We start from the raw sequence: 22,230 nt of genomic DNA on the forward strand, positions 1-22,230 counted from the left end.
GCTGCTAGACCAGAGCAGCAGAAGTTTCCAGGCTTGCTGCCAGCGGTGCCCGTGCTGGAGGCCGGGTTCCGGGACCGGTAGTCACCGGGAGCCTTCCTGGCTGCGGAGGACACTCAGCGGCCTGCAGCTGGCTCAGGGAACCTCCCAAATAGCCACAAACCACGAGCAAAGCTCCTCTGGGCCCTGTGCTGCCACGAGACTCCGGTTCCGTGGCCCCGGGAGTGGCTCAACTGAGCCAACTTGCTCTGTGGTTTGGTGGGGACTTTGCCTCCAAGAATAGCTTCCCAGTGACCGCCCTGCAGCCTGAAAGCCCCACCCATGGAGCCACCCTGCAGTTAAGGCGGTGCCTCTGCCACAAATGTGACCTGGGTACTGGGTGTTGCTGTGCCTGGGGGAGACCAGGGCTGAGGGCACAGGGGAGGTGGGGCAGGGTGTGTGAGGCCACGGGCAGGCCTGGGTGGCTGGGTCACCTTGGGTACATTATTGAACTCAATCTTCCTCGAGTTCCTTATCTGTCAAGTGGAGCTTATTCTGTGTGGTCATAGAATTATTGTGAGGATAAAATCACACAATGTGAAACGCCCAGTAGAATGCTGGTGTGTACTAGGCTCTTGATAAATAGTAGTTATTGTTAATATTATGGGGGGGGGGGGGGTCGGATACAGGGTGATGGGGCAGATCTGCCCTGAGCTTCAGGAGGGAGCTGGGTGCCTGAACACCAGGTGAGGGGGGGCTCAGGAGTGTTTGGGCCCCAGGGGGACAGGGAGAGGCTGAGCGCTCGCACCCGCTGGGAACACTGGGGAAGCTGAATCCCTGCCCCTCCAAGAGGCCTGTCCAGTCCTCATACCCCCCACCCCCTCCCTGAGGCCTGGCCAGGCTGGGCCAGGAGACAGATGGCCCAGGGGGATGAGTCTGTTCAGTTCTTTATTGGTGGTCCGGGCCCTGAAGCTGCGCCTCGACACAGGGTCTCCATGAGCCACCCAGAAAGGGCTGCGCCTCCCAGGACCAGGAAGGGGCCGGAGGTGGTCCTGGTCCCGCCCTCCGGAGCTCATGTTCCGGCACTGAGACTTCCGGGGCGCACCCCTGCATCCTCCAGGTTTATATCTCATCATTCTCCAGCTGAATAGCATGGACCTCAAACTCACTTGGGGGGTTCTTAGACTCCAGTGTCTCCCCTGGAAGCTCCTCCGCTTTCTGTCCAGCGTCCCTGGCCTCGGCCTGGGCCCCAGCCTCCCCTCCGGGCCCGGGGGCCTCCCCGGCGGCCTCCTGTCCAGGCTCCAAGGACTCCGTTCGGGCCTCCACCTGTCCCTCATCTTCTCTGGGCCCCGCGGCTTCCTGTGCTTCTTGTCGTGACAGGCTCTTCGCTAACGGGGGCTGCCTCCCCGGATCTTGTGGCTCCGGGGGCTCGTGGTGCTCCGAGCGCCTCGGGGCCTCTCCGGGGAAGTTGATGAGCTCTGCGGGGGTCATGAGCCCATCCCCGTTCAGGTCCTGGGTCTCCAGCACCTCGTCCACGACCAGGACCACCTGCGGAAGCACACAGCTGCCCTGGGGTCGACAGTGACCTGAGGTGTTTCCCGAGCCCTGGCCCTCCCAACACCCCTCCCCCATCCCTGTCATGCAGGCTCCAAGCATTCCTGGGGATTCGCCAAAAGAGTCAAGATGAGAAAGAGCGAAGCCCCGAGGAGCTGGGGCTCCTTTGCAGGAAAAGGTCCCCCCCCTCTCCCCCAGCAGGGCTTACTGGGTTGGTGGTGGGAGAGTCAGCGGCTCCGGGGGCCAGAGCTGCTGTCAACATGGACATCAGCTCCAGGCCGTCCAGCTGTCCACTCTGGTCATAGTCATGGAGGGCAAAGAGGTAGAGCAGGACTAGGGGAAAGAGGCTGGATCAGAGGCGCGTCAGAGGACAGGAGGAAGCAGGAGGCAACGGGACGGCCCGCGGTCAGTCCCCGCTCTGGCTGCCCTGAGCCTCCCGTCCATGGCCCCCCCCACCCCCCCGGCCCAGCCCCTCACCCTGCTCCCGGCTCATGTGCTCCGGCTCCTCTTCCATCCTCTCCAGTCCCTTTAGGTAGCTCTGCAGAAGTCTGCCAGGAAAGTGGACCGTCAGTCCCTGAGAGGCCGGCCTGCACCCCACGCCTCACGGTCAGGCCCCAGCCCAGCGACTCACCGCAGCTGCTCCGGGCCTGGCCTGAAGGGGTTGGGCAGGGGCTGCTGCTGCGCTTCAGGGGCCAGCCTGGAGGAGGGAGGGGAGGACCAGGCTTGCAAAGAGCCTCCCCGAGGGCCCAGCCTCCCAGCCTCCCTTCCTCACGCAGAGTTCTCTCTCCAGACCCAGAGGGAGTTGCTTTCCCCAATTCCCCAAAACCTGGTCGGGGGAGGCCCTTCCGGGCTCCTCAGAAGCAGAGCCTTCCTCTCTCAGACTCTGTGTTTGCAGATTCCTTCTCAGATGGTCAGTGAAAACCCTTAAAACATCTGGTCAGGTGGAGGCCAGGTGAGGCCACACCTCGTCCGGACACGTTGGAGACCCAAGCAAACAGCGCAGTCGGGGGTCGGACAGTGTGGATTGGGGCAATGGTTCTATTTTGATGCTGGGCCAACGGGCAGGTCTCTGGCTGAGCTGAGGCACTGCCCACCCTGATACCGGCCCTGTTTACACCAGGACGCAAACGGGCCTCTTTATTTCCCCAAGCTGAGGCCACCTGTGTTGGTGTAGGAGTTTAAATCTGGTTGGGGTCTCTGCCAGTCTTTTTTGTTTGTTTGGGTCCGTCTTTAAAGCTCAAGATTTGCGGAAGGTAGGGGAGGGTGGGGATAAGGGAGACAGATCAACCAAAGGACTTGTGTGCTTGCATATGAGCTTAACCAGTGATCACGGACAACAGGGGGGTGGGGGCATGCGTGGGGAGGGGTTTAGGATGGGAATGGGGGGGATGAGGACAAATATGTGATACCTTAATCAATAAAGTAATTTAATAAAATAAAATAAATAAAAAAATAAAGCTCAAGATTTGCTCTCAGTTTTGGACGAGGCTGTCTGGCTGCCCGAGCCGATGCAGACCTGTGACGCCAGCGAGCTGGCAGAAGCTGCGGCCGCAACTCTGGTCACTGCTGCTGGCCCTGCCGCTCCTGGTCCGCCCCCCGCCCCGGCCAGCGCCCCCGCTGCATAGGTACGAGAAAGGGGCGCAGAGAAAGGTGCGCAGAGAAAGGTGCGCAGAGAAAGGTGCGCAGAGAGGCGATCCTCTGAGTCTTCGCGTTCCCTCTCTGTCTTGAGAGGACTGCGGCCCCTTCCCTGGCCCGCAGCTTCTTCCCTGAGCTTCCTGCCTCATCGGAACTGAGCTCCTGGCTCCAGTGAGTCCAGCAGACACAGGTCACGTGCCCACTCTGTGCAGGACAATGGTCGGCAAACTCATTAGTCAACAGAGCCAGATATCAACAGTACAACGATTGAAATTTCTTTTGAGAGCCAAATTTTTTAAACTTAAGCTTCTTCTAACGCCACTTCTTCAAAATAGACTCGCCCAGGCCGTGGTATCTTGTGGAAGAGCCACACTCAAGGGGCCAAAGAGCCGCATGTGGCTCGCAAGCTGCAGTTTGCCGACCATGGGTGTAGGGCACTCTAACAGGCTCAAGGCAGAGAGGCTGAGTGGGCGGGCAGGGACACAGAGGTTAGGCAGCGTACATCCCCCAGTCTCTTGCCGCCCAGGGGGGCCCACCACACCCTCTCCTTGCTCCCAGCCCCCGGCCCAGAGACCCCTTGATCCCATTACCTGGTGGTTCCATCCTTGGGGGCAGCCTGACTCAGGGGCAGCAGCAGCAGCACGAACATCCTCATCGTCAGAGGTGACATCTCTCCTGGAGCTGGAACCGGTAACACCTGCCCTAGGAGCAGAGTTAGGGAGTCAGGGGGAGGGGTGTCTGCACAGAGTGGGGATTGGGGGTACACAGGAACCGCTCCTCTCCCTGCCTCCACCTCTCCCTGCAGCCCAGGTGACAGGACACAGAGACATCTGTGACACCACCACCACCACCACCCCCTCACCCCTACCTCCCACCCCCCCACCCCCCCGTGGAACTTTGCTCAAAGTAAAGTTGACTCCAGATCCAGGGTTAAAGTGCACGAAGACCCGCCCACACCCGGTCCTCTGGCCCTGCAGCCCGAGAGGGGCTGGGAGGAGGCAGTGCATGTTCATCTGGTTCAGTTCACCCGCTTTACAGATGAAGCCAGCTCAGAGAGGTTAAGAAAAGGGCCAAATTGGAAACAGAGAGAGTCACAAGCAGATCAACACTTAGAGAGGCAGGCGGTTCGATTGCATTTATTAAAACCTCACCGAAGAACAAATCAAACGAGGCGCAGACTCCTTGAAACAGGTCTAAACTCAGGTAGCGATCGAAAACAACAAACCAGAGTCACACCAGCAGTGGCCCCAGGAACTACGAAGGGCAAGTAGGAAATCAGATCCCAACATGAAGGAAAAAACAAACGCTTCCCCCTTAGACCTGCCTTGTGTAGGCCCACGGGCAGCAAAGCCACTTGATTATACAGAAACAGTCAGAGAGAGAGAGGAGCGTGAAGCTTTCTGACTAGTCCCGGGTGCGGGTCCGTAGCTGCGCGTTCCCGAGGAAGCAGACGCACAGCACAGCCGAGACCCGAGACCCTGTGCCCATCTCCAGGTCCAGGCAGGGGATGGGGGACCCGCTGGAGCGGTGCCCTACGCCCTGGCTGCACTGCACGTTTCTGGAGAAAGGTTCACAGCGTTCGGCGGATTCTCCAAGAGCACCATGACCCCGACAAGGTTCAGAACCACTGCAGGGCCGGCATAGCCTCCGAATGGTGCGGAGGAGCGGGCGAGCACCCGGTTAGCAGCAAGATACAGGTGGGAGCCCGGCTCTGGGAGCTGCCCCGCGAAGCACAGCTAAACGTGGAAGACCACATGGGGACGCAGCTGCCGAGAGTCCTGGAAACTGCTCTCCGTGTTCTATGCATCCGTGGACCCCAAAGGATACAGTGAGTCTGCACAGTTGGTCCACAGTCGCCAGTGGCCCAGTGGGTTCCGAAGCCGCAGCTGCCCAAAGGTGTTCGCAAACGTTGGCTGGCAACATAGGTCCTGGTGCTTTCGTTGCTGGACCCGGGAGAGAACATGAGGTCTTGGGCCCATACAAGGGGGAGGCAGCTGGAGCTGAGATCCCCGGAGTAACTGGGGACCCTCAGAGGTCCCACCACAGTGGACACCCCCCGGCAGAAGAGTGGACTAGAGAACTCTCCGGGCCTCGTGTCTGGGAGTCTGCTGGTAAACGTCCCAGTGAAAAGTAACTCCAGGGCTGGATAAAAATAGAAAGTATCTTTTCCAATGTGACGCGTTGGCAAGAAAGTAAGAAATTCTCAGTACAGAAGCAGTAAAGCCGGTAATCTCGAGGAAAAGTTAGCTCGGAGTCAGCCTTTGCCTTAAGAGCTTTGGCCAAACCCAGCCCCGGTGAACCAGAGCTATCAACCCCGGTGAGTGCTTGGTGCAATAGCGGAGACCAGAGAGAAAGCGTGGACCACGCAATGGGAGGAGACTAATGGGAGACTCAAACAGCTCCACTCTCAATCTAAGGCTGAGCGAAAAGTAAGGAGGGCCGCCCAGAGTCATGCTTATGTTGACCTTGGTGCTGAGAAGAAAGGAGAAGAACATCCTCCCTGAGAATGTGTAATAAGCCTGCTCGAAGGCGGGCTCGAGGCCAAATGAATGCTGCCTCTGTGGCTCAGAAACCTGCGCAGATCATTTATTTTGAAGGGGTACCTGGTTGATGGTGCGCCCAGCTGACTGACAGAAGAAAACGTACACCTTGTCTGAAGGAACACAACTCCAATCCAGGCTCAAAGAAGCTCCATAGGATAAGGTTCCAGGAGCGTGGACTCACAGTCTAAAGTCATAAACAGACAAGGAAATAAGACCCTGTGAATGAGAGCCAGGCAAACAATAGCAGGCAAAGCCAGAGTTGTGAAATCTAAAGATATTACAATACTCACACACATAATATAAAGAATACTTAGCACGTTTTAAGAAATTAAAGAGAAGCTTTCAACTATGAGGAAGGAATAAGAACATGAAAATGACCAAGTAGATGTGAAGATGAGCCCAATATAATGTATGCAAATATAAAGAAAAGATTGATTTAAAAAAATACAGTGAGTGAGTTACACGGATTAGACACAGATGATGTGAGAATTAATGACGTGCAGATATGCACCTGGGAGCCCTCAGCCACCATGGCAGAGGTCTGGCGGCCCTGAGGCCACCGTGCTGCAAAGGCCAAGTGGAGAAGGAGACAGAGAGATGCCGGAGGAGCCCCAGCTATCCGGGCCTCCAGCTGCTCACACCTTCCCAGCCCAGGGACCACACGGTGAGAGAGCAAGCCTTCAGGCGATTCCAATCCCCGGCCTTCAAGCTGCCTCAGCCAACACAGAATGGAGCAGAAATGTACTCGTTTCACGCCCTGCCCAGACTGCACGCTATGAGCAAAGGCAATGCTCTTGTGCTCAGCCACTAAGGTTTGAGGTAATCTGTTAAATTGTCACAGTAATTAAAAATATATATATATGTCTGTATTGATTTCAGAGAGGAAGGGAGGGAGAATCAGAAACATCAATGATGAGAAAGAATCCTAGATCAGCTGCCTCCTGCACGCCCCCTACTGGGGATCGAGCCTGAAACCCAGGCATGTGCCCTTGACTGGAATGGAACCTGGGACCCTTCAGTCCACAGGCCGATGCTCTATCCATTGAGCCAAACCAGCTAGGGCCGTCACAGTAATTTTTGTTTTAATCCTCGCCTGAGGATATTTTTTCCATTGACTTTTAGAGAGAGAAGGAGGGAAGGAGGAGGGAGAGAGAGAGAGAAACATCAATGTGAGAGAGACACATTGATTGGTTGCCTCCCACATGACCAGAGCAGGGATGAACCTGCAATGGAGATACGTGCCCTTGACCAGAAATTGAACCCGGGACACTTGGGTCTGCGGGCCGATGTTCTAACCACTGAGAAAACCGGCCAGGGCATCACAGTAATTAGAACGGGTTTCATCCACACAACCACATTTGACTGACTTCAAAAAAAAAAGAACGGGTTTCATGAGTGTGTGGCCCGCTCTAGGAAGGGCCCTGTGCTTAGTCTAATGCTCTGCTCTCATTGTCTTGAAATTCTTAATCTTATTTTTGTACTGGGCCCTGAAGAGTATGTACTTGGTCCTGAACCCTGCCCACATGAATTGCTATCACTCTCCTCTTCGTTCTATGTATCTTCACATTTATGCAGTTATTCAGTATGTGCAATTGACAGAGAACAGAGCTTTGGAACCAGCCAGACTTAGGTTCGAATCCTATGACCTTGGGGAAGTTAATTATCCTCACAAAACTTTAGCTATCTTATCTGCATAATGTAGAGAGTACTTACATCACAGGGTTAGAGTGAATATTAACTGGGTAATGAATTACTTCTTGCACAAACTAATGAGTAGCCTCTCATTCTTGCCCCTGCCTGTGCTATCCTCTCCATTTGTTTGTTTTGTTGTTATTCTTTTTTTCTATCTTCTCCATTTAAAGACCCCTCCATACTTATATCAGATTAATCTTCCTTTGCTGGAACTCCACTGCTCCGAAACCTTCAATGGCTCCCTATTTCTATTACAGTCCAGAGTCCTCACTGGGCATTCAAGACCTTCTACACTCAGATGTCAAGTTATCACGTTAGACTCATCTTCCCTCACACTAACACTCTGCTTCCAGAGAGGGGTTAGTGGAGCCTCTGACATACTTTTCACTTTCACTATTTTTTCGATTTTTGGGTGGTGATTTTTTTGTTAATCTTCACCTGAGGATATTTTTCCCCCCTTTATTTTAGGAGAGAGTGGAAGAGAGAGGGAAAGACAGAGAGAAACACATGGACTGGTTGCCCCCTGCATGCACCCTGACGAGGGCTCAGGCCGGGGAGGAGCCTGCAACCAAGGTATGTGCCCTTAACCGGAATCGAACCTGGGACCCTTTGGTCCACAGGCCGACACTCTGTCCACTGAGCCAAACCAGCCAGGGCTTTTCACTTTCACTTTTCAGTGTTTTTGCCCGAGCTGTTCCACCCTCTCCCTGGAATACCCCGGGCCCTCGTGACAGCCTTAACAGTCGGGTTGTGGTGCACTTCACAAACTTAACCAAGTGCCTGTGGACTTTGCGTGTCATCTAAGTAATACTCTCTCAAGTGATGCTTCCAACGGTGACATTTTTGGTGCAGGTAACCCACCTCCTCCATTATTTAAGGGAAGTCAGGCTCAGCCTGGTCCGAGTGGCTCAGCTGGTTGAGCACTGACCGTGCACTGAAAGGCTGCCGGTTTGATTCCTGGGTAGGGCACGTGCCTGGGTTGTGGGTTTGACCCCCAGTCAGGGAGTGTACAGAAGGCAACCAATCAATGTTCCTCTCTCTCTCTCTCTCTCTCTCTCTCTCTCTCTCTCTCTCTCTCCCCTCTCTCTAAACATGTCCTCAGGTGAAGATTAAATAAATAGATAAAGGAAGGAAGTCAGCCTAAGGCACTTCCAGGAATGAGTAATGAGGTGGGCATAATGCGATTCATTCACACACATTTCTAAGTATTTACAAAGCATCTGTAAGCAACAGAAATAAAGCCATTATTGAACCACTGCCTGTCAAATAAAAATGTTCTAATCATTTTCTATAACCATATGTGTAAACATAATTTACCCTAATGGCCACATGAAAGCCACCACAACTGCCAGTTAACCGCTGCGATGTAATTCAGTAAAGTTATTCACATCCTACACATACACACACGCGCACACACAACACACACGCACACGCACACTCACATCCCACCACCCTCTGGCCTCTGGTTTCTTCAAGCCTTTGCGCCTGTGCAGGAGAGGCCAGCGGCCTTGGGGTCAGACCTCTGATCAAATCCTGCCTCTGGCAGGCTAAGGGGGCGGTCTAGGCAGGTGTCTCCGGCCCTGGGATCTTCATTTCAATAACCCAGGGTAGCGCCTCCCGTGGGGGATGGGAGGGTGCCACCCGATGATGTAGGTCAGCTTAATGGCTGGCGGGGAGCAGATGCTTCTTGGGGAGCCCAGAGTCTCTGGGATGTGGCAGGGCCTTTGCATCCAGTGCAAAACGTCTCCCCCAGCGCCCTGCCCGCGGCCACGCCACCTCCACGCCACCTCCACGCCACTTCAGGAGGGAGCCTGGCACCCACAGGGCATCCATCCATTTCTTGCTAATTCTGTCAGGAAGTTATTTGGAACGGAATCCTCTCCCTTAACTTATCTCTGGTGCCGCCCAGCATCACCCCCACTCCCATACCTCTACCCCCACCCCACACCTCACACCTCCACCCCACGCCCCTCCCCCTGCCCAAGAGAAGAGGCCGTGGCTTGCAGCCAAAGGGGCCCCCCACCTGGGAGCTGGCTCCAGCTTGCCACTTCCAGCGGGTCCGTCCCCTCTCCGTTGTCTAACGAGGATGGGACTCCTGCAGCCCCTCTCCCAGGCCGTCAGGAGGGAAAAGCACTTGGGTGACTGAAACCTCACAGCCAGGCGGAGGGAGCCCGGCTTCCCCCCTCCCTCCACCTGCTCTCAGGGTCACCCCTCCCCGGTGCCCCGAGGCGAGGGCCCGCTGCGCCGCGTCCAGCCGCAGGGGATGCGGAGGGACTGGCCTGCAGCATCCGGCTCCGAGGCCGGGAGGCCGCGTGGGCCCCGCGGCGAGCCCAGGTGGCTGGGGCGAGGGTCCCCGGCCGCCCCCCCTCCCCCACCCAGCCCGCTGGCCCGGGCGGGGCTCGGACCCACCTGCGGCAGCGCGCGAGGCTCCGGCAGGGCAGCTTCGGCGTGGCCGGGGCTGTGCGCCAGCTCCTCGCCGCCGCCCTCCCCTGGGCAGCTCCACGTGGCCGCTCCACGTCCCCTCCCGGCTGCAGCCGCCGCCCTGGCCCGGGCAGAGTCCTGGTCGCCAGCCGGAGGGAGGGCAGGGCACCGCACCGCCCGGATCCGCCCCGCCGGCCCTCCGCAGCTCCACCAGTCTCCCTGTGAGAGAGAGAGAGAGAGAGAGAGAGAGAGAGAGAGAGAGAGAGAGAGAGAGATTGGTGCACGTGGCTGTGTGTTGCAGGAAGGGGGTGTTTTGTGTGGCTGTGTGGCCGGGGTGACAGTGTGTGACTGACGGTCTGGTGTGTGATGGTGCAGGAGGGGGATGGTGGCCGGTGTTAGGGTATTTGGGCGGACTCTGCCTGAGTTGTCTGAGATCCGCAGTGACAGCTGTGACTGCTGGTTTCCAGTGCCGGCGGGTGTCATTGTGTGACTGTGACTGACTGCACCTCACCGGGAAGTGGCTCCCTGTGAGGCCGGGAGCGGGGGTCTGGGAAACGTCTCATCTTAAGGGTGGTGGTGGCAGCTGTTTGCCAGCGCAGAGTGTGGCTGCAGCTCTGTGGTCAAAAGGGAGTGTCATCAACTTTAGTCACAGCGGCCAGTCCCTCCACCAGGGCTCCAGACTACACCTTCGCCCACCGGCCCGAGGACTTAGTTCTTGGAATAAATGACTTCTTACCTCGCTGGAGTCTTCATCTTCTTCTCCATCAGCTGCTTTCCACCAGCTCCCATCACAACAAACCCGCTCTCATCGGGGTCCTCCTGCCCTCTTTCCTGGTGGGCTGGACTCTGCCTCCTTGGATCTCGGTAACTGTTGGTTTCGGCAACACCGTTTCTCTCTCTCTAGTCATCTCTTCTTCGTTTTCTTCATGCTTCAGAATTCCTCTGGGCTCTTTCCTCACTCCCATCTGTTCATGTGTGCATCTGCTCCTGTAGCTTCCATCACTCTGTATGATAGGTTGAATTGCATCCCTCAAAATTTTACACGTTGAGGTCCTAAGCCCTAATTCCTCAGAATGTAACCTTCCTTGCAAGTAGAGTCACTGCAGATATAATTCGTGAGGATGACTTCATACTGGAGTAGAGTGGGTTCCTAATCTCATATGACTGGCATCCATATAAAACTGTGGACACACACATGGAGAAGAGCATGTAAAGATGCAGGCAGCGATCGGGTGAAGCTTGGACATGCCAGTGAAAGCCAAACATTGCCAGCAAAACATCAGAACCTAGACGAGAGGCCCGGGACAGACTCTTTCTCACAGCTCCCAGAAGAAATCAATCCTGCTAACACCTTGATCTTGGGCTTCTAGTCTCCAGAATTGTGATTCTTCTAAAACAAATCTGAACATGTTGCCCACATCTCCATCAAACTCTCTGATGGCTTTGCCCCACCCTTAGGATAAACTCGAACATCCTTTATGTAGCTGCGCACAGCCTGGTTCTGCACCATCTCATTGGCTCCAGCCACACCAAATTTATTTTGGTTCCTGAGAAGCCTCTCACATCCAGGCTCTGCTTCAGCTGTTCCCTCTCCTGGAACAACTGTTCTCTGCCTGCCTCCCCCTGGCCTGCCTGGAAATCTCCTGCTCGTCTTTTGGTTTTGCCTTAAGTGTATTGCCATTTAACATTTGGGTATACTTTCTCTGATCCCATGGTGTTAACACCATGCCCTATTGCAGGGTTTCGACCCTGACTACATACGTGAAGCTTCTGGAGAGCTTTTCAGTTATATTGATACTTAAGCTCTGCCTCAGACCAACTACAGGGTGCCCCCCCCAAAAAAAATGTATACGCACTTTGAATGATTACAAAACCAGTGTTTATTAACACACAGTTCATTTTCAAAATTTAAAGAATCTACAGAAGTGAATGATTTTTTTTTTTTAAATCAATGCTTATTTTCAAACTGGTGACCATTCTGGTCCAGGCACTGCTGATAACTCAAAGCAATGGAATCACAAACATCGAGTCATTTTGTTTGGTATTTGTGTGCCCTCAGTTTGTCCACTGTTGCCGGTTTTGTCTGTAAACTTTATCTTTTATGTATCCCCATGGAAAAAAGTCTAGTGGCACTTGAGGATAAATACTCGTTGTTCGAAGTTTAGCCTGGCTTCATCCATTATTTCAAATCCGTTAAGCCTGAAAAGGGGTAAATATTGAGTCATTGGCTGTGTACACATTGTATGTATGTAGATGGGAGGTGCGGCCTGGGCACTGGTCGGTTTTAGAAGTCCCGGATGATTCTGACCTTCAGCCACGGCTGAGAGCCGCTGCTCTGGCAGATGGCTTGTTTCTACATCCCGGTGAAGACAGGGACAGCAGCCGGGGATCCAGGGCCAAGTGGGTGAGGAGTGAATGTCTGCTGCACTTACTGGCAGGGGTCACATCACACAGCGAATGGCCCTGTCTGAGCGACCTGAACCTGTGTGTGTGTGACTGTGGAGCCCCGCGGTGAGGACCGGGGTGGAGGGCTACACTGTGACACTGCAGGGTCAGCCGCCACGTGCACTGCCACTTCCTGAGTGTCAAGGTCACGGTGAGTGGCTGTTCTGTGTGACAGGGCAGGGCGTCACCCCAGGAGCGGCTGAGTCCCGTGTGTGAGGACCCAGGCTGGGGACTCACCTCGCCGGGCGGCTAGAGGAGGGGGCGGCGGGGCCCCTCTCGGAGATGGCGGCTGCGGGCGAGGCCGCCCGTCCCGCCCAGGGGCTGCCCCGCGTGTGACCCAGCGGAAGCGGGAGGCGCGGGGAAGACAGCTGCGGGTCACTCGGTTCAGCTCGGCGGACGGACGCAGCCCCGCACCCAGCGCCCCGCTCTCCGCGCCCGGGCGCACGGGGGGGCGGGGGGGGGGCGGGCCGTGGAGGCGGGACCGGCGCGGCGTCCAATCGGGTGTAGCGGCGAGGCCGGCGCTCACCTGCGGACCCACTGGTCAAAGCCAAGGCCCTGGAGCCGGTCGAGACCTCGGGAGCAGAAGCCCAGCCGCGCGATGCTGAGTCTCCCCCCGTGCCCCTGGACAGATCTGTTCTTTCTGCTTTTGAGTCTTGGCGCTGCCCTCTACTTGGGCTACTACTGGGCATGTGTGCCCCAGGTGGGTGCGGGTCCAGCGCTCTGGCCGGGGAGTTGGGGGTGCTCGGGGCTAGGGGCAGCTTCCAGCAGGGAGCCCGAGCCCTTGGTGGGAGCTGGCATGGTTGGGCCTCGCTTCCCAGGTGAAATCTGACGCCCCAACCCCACCACCACCCCGCCCCGCGCTCCGGCCAGGCTCACTTTGCGATCACCGCCTTATGGAGAGTCGTTCCTTTGCCTGCCTGGATTCTCTGCAAATCTCCTGCTCCGCTTGCCAGATGGGCCGTTCAGGCATCGAGGGGTTCTGCTCTCTATGGTGTGGACAGGCATTCGGGGAGGCGGGGTGGAAGGCACCCCGAGTGTCAGGAAAACATCACGCGATGTTTCCTTGTCTTTCCCAGCAGTCTAGCCAAGTTCCTCATTAGCTGCAGTGAATGAAGGAACCTGAGCCTGGGGGTTGTGGCTAACTCCCCACACCACCCCATCAGATAGTAGGCCTTGCTTCTCCCGCCTCAGGATTAATGGGTAACCCTAACTGCCCTCGCTCATTCAGCCTGGTTTTGAGTCCCGGGCTCTCCGTGTCTAGTGAAGTGAGAAAGTATGAGGAGGCTGATTTTGATGAACTTGGAGATTATATTCTCACTGAAATTTAGGTAAAATACATAATTTATATATCCAGAAAAATCTAAAGAGTTCATCTTCATTGAACTCTGTCCTAAGTAGCTGAGTGTAACAAGAAACCTATTGATTCAAGCCCTTTATGAATAAGGAATCTTAATGTTACCTAGACTTTTCTGTATTTCCAGAGCTTTCAACATTCACACGTATTTTTTATACAAGAAGTCTGCCTTAATAAAACAATTTAAAAAGTCCAAACCTCACAATACCCTATAGATCCTACTTTATATGTCTGATTTGGAAAGTCACTTATTTCAGACCTTAATTAAACATTTTCCTTTGCTTGCAACAAGCCACACAGAAGTCAGAGACCTCTGGCACTTCATTCTGCAAACCCCTCCTTGACTTTCACCTACTGGTTAAAATGCAGGGAAAGTGCCATTCCGGAGGCCCTGGAGATGTGGCGTTGGAATTGTCTAGCATGGTAACAGACTAATTTTGATTTATCCCCAGTGACCAATGGGCATGTGACTATGTAATTCTCAGGAATGAGGCAAGAAATACTTCACTATAGTTAAAATGAAACCCACATAAATCAAACCTGTGACCTAATTTATTAGGACCTTATTCTACACCACTGAGCTGCTTGACCAAGGATTTAATAAATTGATAACTCAAAATCTTGATGATTAGGAGGTAATATATAGTATAGTGACTAAGAGCACAAACTCTAGAGTTGAACAGAGCTGGGTTTGAATCACAGCTCCCCCACTAACTAGATTTAGCAAGCTTCACGACCTTTGACAACTTACTGGACATTCAAGCCTGTATCCACAGAGGGATCACATTACTTAAAGAGCTGTTGTGAAAACCCCAGGATATAATCGTGCAAAAATACTTAGCACAATGCTTGGAACATAATGAACACTCAATAAATCTTACCTCCTAGTATTAGTGGTAATATAATATTAATTCTGCTTTGCCTCTTGTTTGCTGTGTGATTTGTGGAAACAACTTAATCTCTGTGAGTGATAGTTTCTTATAAAATGTCCTATCTCATAGGGTGGGCTTAGCCTAGTGCCTGAATGTAGCACACAATGAATCACAGGTGTTATTTCAGGGCTTAAGGACCAGGGTGTGAGTCACATCTCCAGCACACTACCGACCTGGCCTCACCAGCTCATCATTTACCTAGCCCCCTTTGAGAACCAAGACTACAGAAGAGATAGGAATCTGGTCTTCAGGTTCCTTAGGGCCTGGGACAGAAATGCCGTTTCTCTTTCGAGTCTGCACAGTATACTCCTCCTTCATACGCCTCCTATGTGGCTAGTCCTTCTCATTCACTTGGTCTACCCGGAAGGACCAAGCAGAGGGGTTGTAAGTCAGGGTGGAGTGCTCACTCACCTCACCTGTCCCTCTTGTCCCATCCTGTTGCCTTCTCCCCTGCGGCATGAAGGAAGAGAAACATCTAGTCACATGGCAACTATTCCTCCTTTGGGGTATGGCCTACCAGCAGGGGCCCAGGAGCGAGAAAATGAGGTGCTGTGGCAGGAAGAAGCCCTTCAGCAGTGAGCACACAGTAGGGAATAGGAATATGCAGCAATGGGCTGCTCAGATCAGGGAGCCAGCACGGCGAGCGCTGGTTTTAGAAAGATGACAGTGGAAAATGCACCTGCAAGGCAAAGGTCACAGGTTGAATGGTGCTACGTCTCTTCAGCCTCTGTCTGGGGTCCCAATCCTTCCTGCAGGGGATCGGCTGGGCAATTTATCTATATTACTGCTCTCTCCAAAGTGGGGCTGGGGCATGGGTAGGCTAAGTGGGAGAGTCAGCACCTAGTCAGCTGCAGCAGCAGGCCTGGTTGAGTCTGTAGGGTCAGTTCTGGAGAGGTGACACTCCAGGACGGCAGTTCTCCGGGCCTCTAGCTGGACTATATTAACAGGTGACTTGGCTACTCCAGACTAGGGTATGCTGGACTCATTCCCAGCCGAAGCAATGCCCTCTCTGGCTTGGCACAAAAACCAGGGGAGTGAGGCAGATTGTATTGTGATTACAGAGGCCCCAACTGGTGACTGGGTCCCGGTTTCTGGCCTTCCTGGAGCAACACTGTCCAATCACTGTGGAAACTTTCTATCCTACGCTATGGTGTTTTGAGGGGCGGCTACAAACCATCTTCCGAGCCTTACTGCATCCTCGGCCTCCAGTCTCTTACTGGAGGTAAGTAGGGACAGAAGGGGGTGAACACCATGCTGCAAGTACAGGGCAATCTCTTTTAAAATGAAGGTAGTCTTTGCCATCCACCTCACAGTGTGTTGAGGGTAAAAGCGAGTGGCTATATGGAGGGCTATTTAATTGCACAACATGAGGTAATATTGAACCTTTTATGTCCCTATTACACCTTGTTATAGTCTTGTTTTGCCTAACGTATGCCCTCAAATGATGGCAGTGGGAAGTTGTGGGAGTTGTTTTGGCGAGGCAAGGGTAACCCTCTTGAAGTAGATGGAGTTCCTAATGGCATCTTTGTGTGTCCTTTTCTCCAAAACCACAGTGAAGTCCTCCACACTCCAGATGGAGGACAGCTCCTGCTAGACTGGGCTGGCCAGCATGACAGCTGTCAATACCCTGACCCTGCCACCCAGCCCATTGTGCTACTGCTTCCTGGTATTACAGGCAATAGCCAGGAGACATATATCTTGCATCTAGTTGACCAAGCTTTGAGGGATGGTTACCGGTAAGGATGGGCCCAACCCAGAGGAGCAGGGTGGTATCTGAGAACTGGTAATAGGGACGTCAATTCAGAGCTATGGGGAGGTGGTGCTATGTGGAAGGCACCTTTGGACTGGGGTCTTTCTGAAGGCTGGCAAAGGGGAGGGGCTCTTAGGGACAGGCTGGCTAAGATGTACCTGTGTGCCACAGGGCTGTTGTACTCAATAACCGGGGCTGCCATGGGGAAGAACTGCTGGTGAGTACCCTACTTCCTCAGAACAGCTCTGAGGAAGCTCCTTGGAGATCCTTGGCCCTGGGGCTCCACTTAACCTATCCTCCCATTTCTCTGCCTCTGGCCAGGGCTTCCCTCCTTAGCCAATGACATGGTTTGCCTCAGACCCACAGGACCTTCTGTGCCAGCAATACTGAAGATCTGGAGACAGTCGTGAACCACATAAAGCACCGCTACTCCCAAGCTCCACTGCTGGCCGTGGGCATCTCTCTTGGAGGGTAAAGGCCGCCTGGACTTAACCCAAACGCCGTCTCCCTGTGCTTCTCTCCTCTGTCTTCTCTGCCCCAACTCACTGATGCAAACCCTTCTTTCTTGGTCACCGGTCCAATCCTGCAGGATATTAGTGCTGAACCACCTGGCACGAATGGGGCAGGCTGCAGGGCTGGTGGCAGCACTGACGCTATCTGCTTGCTGGGATTCCTTTGAGACCACCAGCTCCCTGGAGACCCCGCTCAACTCACTGCTCTTTAATCAGCGCCTCACTGCTGAGCTCTGCCGAGTTGTGGACCGGTAGGGTCTTGGCAAGTGGGAGGGGGCAGCAAACAGGGTAGGATGGCAGGCATGCCAGGTCCGCCCAGTGCTTGGGTCAGTTCTGTATCTGGGCTTTTTCACTCATGAAATCAAAGAGGCTGGGGGCTCTGGGTCAGGTCCAGGAGGAGAGCCAAACCTGTGCTCTTTTGCAGAAATAGAAAGGTGATGGAAAAGGAGGTCAATGTAGACTTTGTGATACAGGTATAGTCTTTCAACCATCTCCCCTCTTCCAACTACTCTTCCATTATCTTCCTATTCCTTATCCTTAACCCAGCCCATCCCACCCTCCACCACCCACAGGCCCGCACAATCCGTCAATTTGACGAGCGCTACACAGCTGTGGCCTTTGGCTATAAAGACTGTACTACCTACTACCAGGCAGCAAGCCCAAGAACCAAAGTGGATGCCATCAAGACACCTGTGCTCTGCCTCAATGCAGCAGATGACCCCTTCTCCCCGGCCCATGGTGAGCACCCCGAATCTTGATGCTTTAGGCCCCAAGGACAATGGGCCATGTGGTGTAAGTGGAGAGAGCCTGGGGTCTCAGACCTCCTCTCCAACCCCTCCTCCAGCCTTTCCGCTACAAGCTGCCCAACAATCGCCCCACGTCGCACTGCTCGTCACAGCCCAGGGCGGCCACATCGGCTTCCTGGAAGGCTTGCTCCCCTGGCAGCACTGCTACATGAGCCGCCTCTTCCATCAGTACGCCAAAGCCATCTTCCAGCACTCAGCGGAACTGCTGGGCTGCAGGGCGCTGTCACCGTCTGCGGGAGGCAAGAGCTGACCACAGTGCCAGTTGGGTCTCAGTTCAGTCTTCCCTGTTTATTAAATATCAGCTTTTCCTGTCGAACGGGCTGAGGTTCGTTTTCCCTTTTCTCAAAGCCAGGGTAGACCATCTAGGAACTTATTGCATATTTAGCCTGGCTGGCTTAGAGCTACCCAGCTGAACCCACAGATACTGCCTGGGTCTTCCTTTTGCTCCTTCCTTCCCAGGCAGGTGCTTGCCCCAGCAAACACAGGGGCTCATGTGAAGAGCAACGGGCCACAGGTTGTGAGGGAGGAGAAACGGACTGTTTCTGCAGAAAGGACAGCAGTGACTCCAAATTCTGGGGCACCTTCACATATTCTGGAGAAAGGATAAGCTCCACTCTGGAGCCCCTAGCAGACAGGAGAGGAGGCAGGTGGTGTGGCCTGGGCTGCAGTCACCACTGTCCTGAGTGGATCCAAAGATGAATTCAGGGTTCCCAGAGCTCAGTCACACAGGGTCACAGTCAAGCTTTAACTGGGAAGGGCAGGCTGTTCCTGTCAGGTCTCCTCAGAGGCCACCTCTGCTGTGGACCCAGGTAGCGGTGGAGTGAACAATGGTGTCGGGGCCTCCACTCTGGTCCAGAAGGTGGGAGAGTCCCAGACCCCGGATTCCCTGGGAGCAGGAGACTAAAGAAAACCTGGAAAGGCACTCTGGAGCAGCAGGATGGTCATAACAATAAGCCCCACACACAGCAGCAGCAGGACCCACACAGGAACACTCCCTGCAGGGGAGGATACGAGAAGAAGTCAGTGGGCAAAGGGGCTTCACATGCCAAAATACAGAACCCTCAACCGACTCCATCAGGAGGGGACCGATGGCGATAAACGAGCAGCCCATTCTCCACGAGGCTCCTTTTTGCTGCCGCTAGAGGCTGGGTGGTACCTGCCCCCGCAATGACTCACGTCGTGAGGGCAGCAGGTGCAGCTGGCAACGACTATCCACAGCCACAGAGAACAGGGCAGTTTCGTGGGACCCAAGGAGCTCTGGACCACGACCCTTCTCGGGTAGAAAGGCCACATCCGTCACGACAATGCCATGGGCCTCCCTCACATAGTACAGGCGCTGGGACAGGAGAACAAGGGAAGGCAGGCTCAGTGGGAAACATTCCTCCTGGAGACATGTCCCCTGCCACAGAAGGCTTTCCCTCTACCGGCTGGGCCAGACTCCTCCCTGCACTCACGGTAGAAGCAGGCCTACAGTCCCCTCCCCAAAGAGCCCTCAGGACTGTGCCCCCCTCTGCCCATTACCTGGAGAGAGAAAGCGATGTAGATGGCAACAGATCCAGTGACTGTGCCCAGGCCTAGGAAGGTGCCCGATTCACTGCAACACACAACGGAACGTTCATTGTCCGGAGGCCTGCGCAGCACCACGCCTGCACTACCAGCATCCTCAGGGGCTCAAGCGGGATCTTGTGGAGCTCCCCCATCCACCCTCACACCCCGCCGCGCCAGCTGGCTCAGACCTGACAGTAAGGCAGGAAATGACTTCATGGCCACAGGGTTTGGTCCGGAGAGGCAAGAAGGTAGAGCCATCCCAGGCGGTGAGGTAGCAGGCTGGGGGCTGGCGCAGACGCTTGTGGGGAATCTGCACTGTGAAGAGCCGTAGCCCCCCAGGCTGGTCTGGAACCTGCCCAAACCTGGGGGCCGGTGAGAAGCTGTTCAGCTCCTGGGGCCTGCCCAGCCCTCCTCAGGAGTTCTGTACCCTCCTGCGCGCTGCTGAGGCCCGAGGTAATACTGGCCACGGCCACCAGCTTCCCCCAGATCTCTTCCCACTCCCCTTCCACACCTAGGTCGAGCCCCCCTCCAGGATCTTCACACCTGCAGGCCTGGTAGCGGTAAGGCGTGTTAGAAAAAGTGGGTCCATTCTCTTGCCAGTGCAGCTGTGTCACCAGCTGATCCTTCTGCCACACGAAGGCCTTAAGGTCCCAGCCCACAGTCACCAACTGGTCAGGAATCAAGAGTTCAAGGAGGGACAGTTAGGAGATCCACTGACAGAACAAGCAGCACAACCACCTTTTTCCTCCCTCTCGCCTCCTCACCTTGCCATCAGGCCCCAAAGCCAGGTCCTCAATCTCCCCAGCGTGGGCTTTGAACTCCAGCACTTTCTCTAGGCTGGGCACCTGCAGCCAAACCACCGCCACGGTTATAACGCCCCGGTACCCCCCCCGAGAGCGCAGCGATCCCCACCCGCTTCTCTTCTAAAGGCCCCTGACGCAGACTCCGCTCACTACTTCCCAGAACCCATGTTCGCTTTCTCACGATGCCGGCCTTGCTGCAGGGGACACACATCCTCCCCAAGTCCCTGAACTGTACCTTCCAGACGCGAACGTAGCCGTCGGTGCCTCCGGTGGCCAGCAGGGTGCTATCGTGGTTGCAGCACACAACTTTCTGCAGCGGGTCGGGGCTGAAGTCTGTCTGCACCGCCTGCAAATTCTCTACGCTCAGTTCTACCCCCTCCTGGTGGGTGTCAGCTCCAGATTTCTTCTCTGGCGGGGCCGCCCCCTTCCTCTGTCGAGGCCCCTGCTCCTTGGTGCCTGCCGTACAGAGAGCCCACCAGAGTCCAGGCTTCAGTGAGTAAGCGATACCAGCCCCCTCTCTACGCAGCCTCCCGCCTGCGACCGTAACCCCCCTGCCAGCCCCTCTCCTTCAGAGACCAAGATGAGAACGATCTGACTCATGCCATCCTTTTCCCAAAAGCCAGAGAGCCGGCTCCTCACCTGCCTTCTCTGCCTTGCTTTTGCCCTTCTGCTGGTGGGTCTGGAAGCGCAGGAGCTGACAGTGAGCATCCTGGCCCGCAGCAAGGATGTTGCCAGCCAGCGCCAAGTTCATAGTAGCCCGTGTCTCCGTGTCATGGGAGTGGAGCAAGGAGGCGCTCAGGCGCCCGTTAATCTGCTCCAGCTGCAGAAAATGCTGTGGGAGAGGGAACCAGCATGGGCGAGGTTCAGGGGTGGCCAGTTCATCTCAAGGGCAAATTTGCCTCCTGTGGTCTAATACCCTGACCCTTTGCTGACCGCCCTTCCTAGTTCACAAGGCTTTCTCCAACCCCCAACCCGTTTTGTTTTTTTTTCTGAACCTCACCAATCTGTACAGCAGGCAGGGTTGGGATCATGACCTCCAGGTTACAGAGCGATAGGGAGACGCTTAGAAGAGGAAAGGAAACCTAGCCTAAGGGCCAAACGCAGCCCTGTCGCCGCTGCGGAGCACAGGCAGTCTCGGGGCTCCCGGGACAGCCAGGACAGGACGATAGGACCCCCCGGAGCTGCTCCTGGGGTACAGCGGAAGCGCGGCTTTACCTTAGAGTCTCTCGAGAGCCCTGTGCTTAAGTTCTCGGCTGAAATTCGCGTCGGACGCCCGGCTTGGCGGGGATTTTCGCTGGGCGGGGGCAGGGTCCGAAGCTGGGGTGCGGCCCGCCCCCGAGACCCTCCCGGAGTCGCCCTCAGCCCACGGTGACCCGGCCAGAGTGGCCTGCGCTCTCACCACTCCATTCTTTATGCCCGTCTTGGCGGCGCCGCCTCCGCCCGCAGCGATGAGCAGCCCCGTGCTGGGGTCCACCTGCAGCGCGTACAACGGGAACGGGGCCCGGTAGAGCTCGGGCGCCCGGCGCCGACCCATCCCGCTCGCCGCTCGCTTCACCGTCCGCACCGCGGCCTCCGCGACATGCCGCGCCCGGCCTTCCCCTCTTCCCCCGCCGCTGCTGAACTTGATTCGATCGCCGCCGGGAGGACTCCCGACCCCTCTCACCCCGCGGGAATGCCCAGACTCGACCCACACACTGAGCAGCCGGCGTCTCCGCTCCCGGCCACCTACCCCGGCCTCGCTGACGCGCAGTGCGCAAGCGCGCCCAGCCCGCTCCCCTCGCGCAGGCGCAGAACCGCCGATACGCGTCAGCAATAGCCTGCCGCCGGGGGAGGGGGACCGACCTCCAGCGCCCGGACCCCGTTCTCCGCCCCCACTGTGACGTCAGACCCCGCCATCTTTTTGCGGGGCGGGAGCAGCGCGCTCAGGCCTCGCGGGAATGTCCTGCGTGGAGAGGAGCTAATAAAGGTTGAGGGAGGTTCATGAACCTTTAATAAAGAAATCCTGGGATTAGGGCTGTCTGCCTTCCAGACTGATACGCAGACTCATACAAGCGCAGCCTTTACCCCAGGGAGGAACGTGGTTTGTCCCAAGTTCACTCACTGGAAATGTGGCTCGTCCTGCCTCTTCATGCAGGCAGTGCGAACTTGAAAGCAAACCTGGTCTCAAAGCCCGAATCCACCGCTTTCTAGTATGAGGAAACGATTCACCTTAACACCTGTCCATGGTTGGCAGCGGTGGGAGTTGGCCATCCTCGTGGC

General features: G+C 55.6%; 3 protein-coding genes across 7 annotated transcripts; 1 reads left to right on the forward strand and 2 right to left on the reverse strand.

Annotated features, from left to right (window-relative positions):
- Nucleotides 1–765: 765 nt before the first annotated feature.
- Nucleotides 766–9,980, reverse strand: CGREF1 (cell growth regulator with EF-hand domain 1). Of its 2 annotated transcripts, none has more exons than XM_079791522.1 (6): nt 5,769–5,822; nt 3,756–3,867; nt 2,162–2,227; nt 2,008–2,078; nt 1,739–1,863; nt 766–1,524 (listed from the first exon to the last, which is right to left on the reverse strand). In XM_079791522.1, exons 2-6 carry the CDS (start codon nt 3,833–3,835, stop codon nt 1,099–1,101), a joined length of 768 nt encoding a protein of 255 aa, XP_079647648.1. In that variant the 5' UTR covers nt 3,836–3,867; nt 5,769–5,822; the 3' UTR covers nt 766–1,098. The 2 variants fall into 2 exon arrangements, with proteins under 2 accessions (XP_079647648.1, XP_079647649.1); XM_079791523.1 differs by lacking the exon at nt 5,769–5,822 and adding an exon at nt 9,810–9,980 and having other exon boundaries at nt 769–1,524.
- A 1,973-nt stretch (nt 9,981–11,953) lies between these two features.
- Nucleotides 11,954–17,870, forward strand: ABHD1 (abhydrolase domain containing 1; the record flags this gene model as incomplete). Of its 2 annotated transcripts, XM_079791681.1 has the most annotated exons (9): nt 11,954–12,966; nt 15,614–15,774; nt 16,106–16,288; nt 16,474–16,519; nt 16,661–16,773; nt 16,892–17,065; nt 17,239–17,287; nt 17,387–17,552; nt 17,659–17,870. In XM_079791681.1, exons 1-9 carry the CDS (start codon nt 12,865–12,867, stop codon nt 17,868–17,870), a joined length of 1,206 nt encoding a protein of 401 aa, XP_079647807.1. In that variant the 5' UTR covers nt 11,954–12,864. The 2 variants fall into 2 exon arrangements, with proteins under 2 accessions (XP_079647807.1, XP_079647808.1); XM_079791682.1 differs by lacking the exon at nt 16,892–17,065.
- A 30-nt stretch (nt 17,871–17,900) lies between these two features.
- On the reverse strand, nt 17,901–21,729 carry PREB (prolactin regulatory element binding). 3 transcript variants are annotated; one of them, XM_079791678.1, is made up of 9 exons: nt 21,371–21,726; nt 20,611–20,803; nt 20,207–20,427; nt 19,933–20,013; nt 19,712–19,836; nt 19,357–19,530; nt 19,142–19,214; nt 18,797–18,956; nt 17,913–18,615 (listed from the first exon to the last, which is right to left on the reverse strand). In XM_079791678.1, exons 1-9 carry the CDS (start codon nt 21,503–21,505, stop codon nt 18,521–18,523), a joined length of 1,257 nt encoding a protein of 418 aa, XP_079647804.1. In that variant the 5' UTR covers nt 21,506–21,726; the 3' UTR covers nt 17,913–18,520. The 3 variants fall into 3 exon arrangements, with proteins under 3 accessions (XP_079647806.1, XP_079647805.1, XP_079647804.1); XM_079791679.1 differs by lacking the exon at nt 18,797–18,956 and having other exon boundaries at nt 17,908–18,615; nt 21,371–21,727; XM_079791680.1 differs by lacking the exons at nt 18,797–18,956; nt 19,142–19,214 and having other exon boundaries at nt 17,901–18,615; nt 19,629–19,836; nt 21,371–21,729.
- Nucleotides 21,730–22,230: the final 501 nt, after the last annotated feature.

Source organism: Cnephaeus nilssonii, assembly GCF_951640355.1.
Source record: "Cnephaeus nilssonii genome assembly, chromosome: 15".
NCBI classification, from domain to species: domain Eukaryota; kingdom Metazoa; phylum Chordata; class Mammalia; order Chiroptera; family Vespertilionidae; genus Cnephaeus; species Cnephaeus nilssonii.

Bases quoted from the DNA above. Each gene is read 5' to 3' on its own strand.
- CGREF1 (XM_079791522.1), bottom strand. From the start codon at position 3,835: ATGTCACCTCTGACGATGAGGATGTTCGTGCTGCTGCTGCTGCCCCTG. The intron at 2,228-3,755 runs GTAATGGGATCA...TCCCTCCTCCAG, and splicing joins CCCAAGGATGGAACCACCAG to GCTGGCCCCTGAAGCGCAGC. The intron at 1,864-2,007 runs GTGAGGGGCTGG...TCTTTCCCCTAG, and splicing joins GCACATGAGCCGGGAGCAGG to TCCTGCTCTACCTCTTTGCC.
- PREB (XM_079791678.1), bottom strand. From the start codon at position 21,505: ATGGGTCGGCGCCGGGCGCCCGAGCTCTACCGGGCCCCGTTCCCGTTG. The intron at 20,014-20,206 runs GTACAGTTCAGG...GTTTGGCTGCAG, and splicing joins GCTACGTTCGCGTCTGGAAG to GTGCCCAGCCTAGAGAAAGT. The intron at 19,215-19,356 runs GTCTGAGCCAGC...TGTGTGTTGCAG, and splicing joins ATTTCCTGCCTTACTGTCAG to TGAATCGGGCACCTTCCTAG.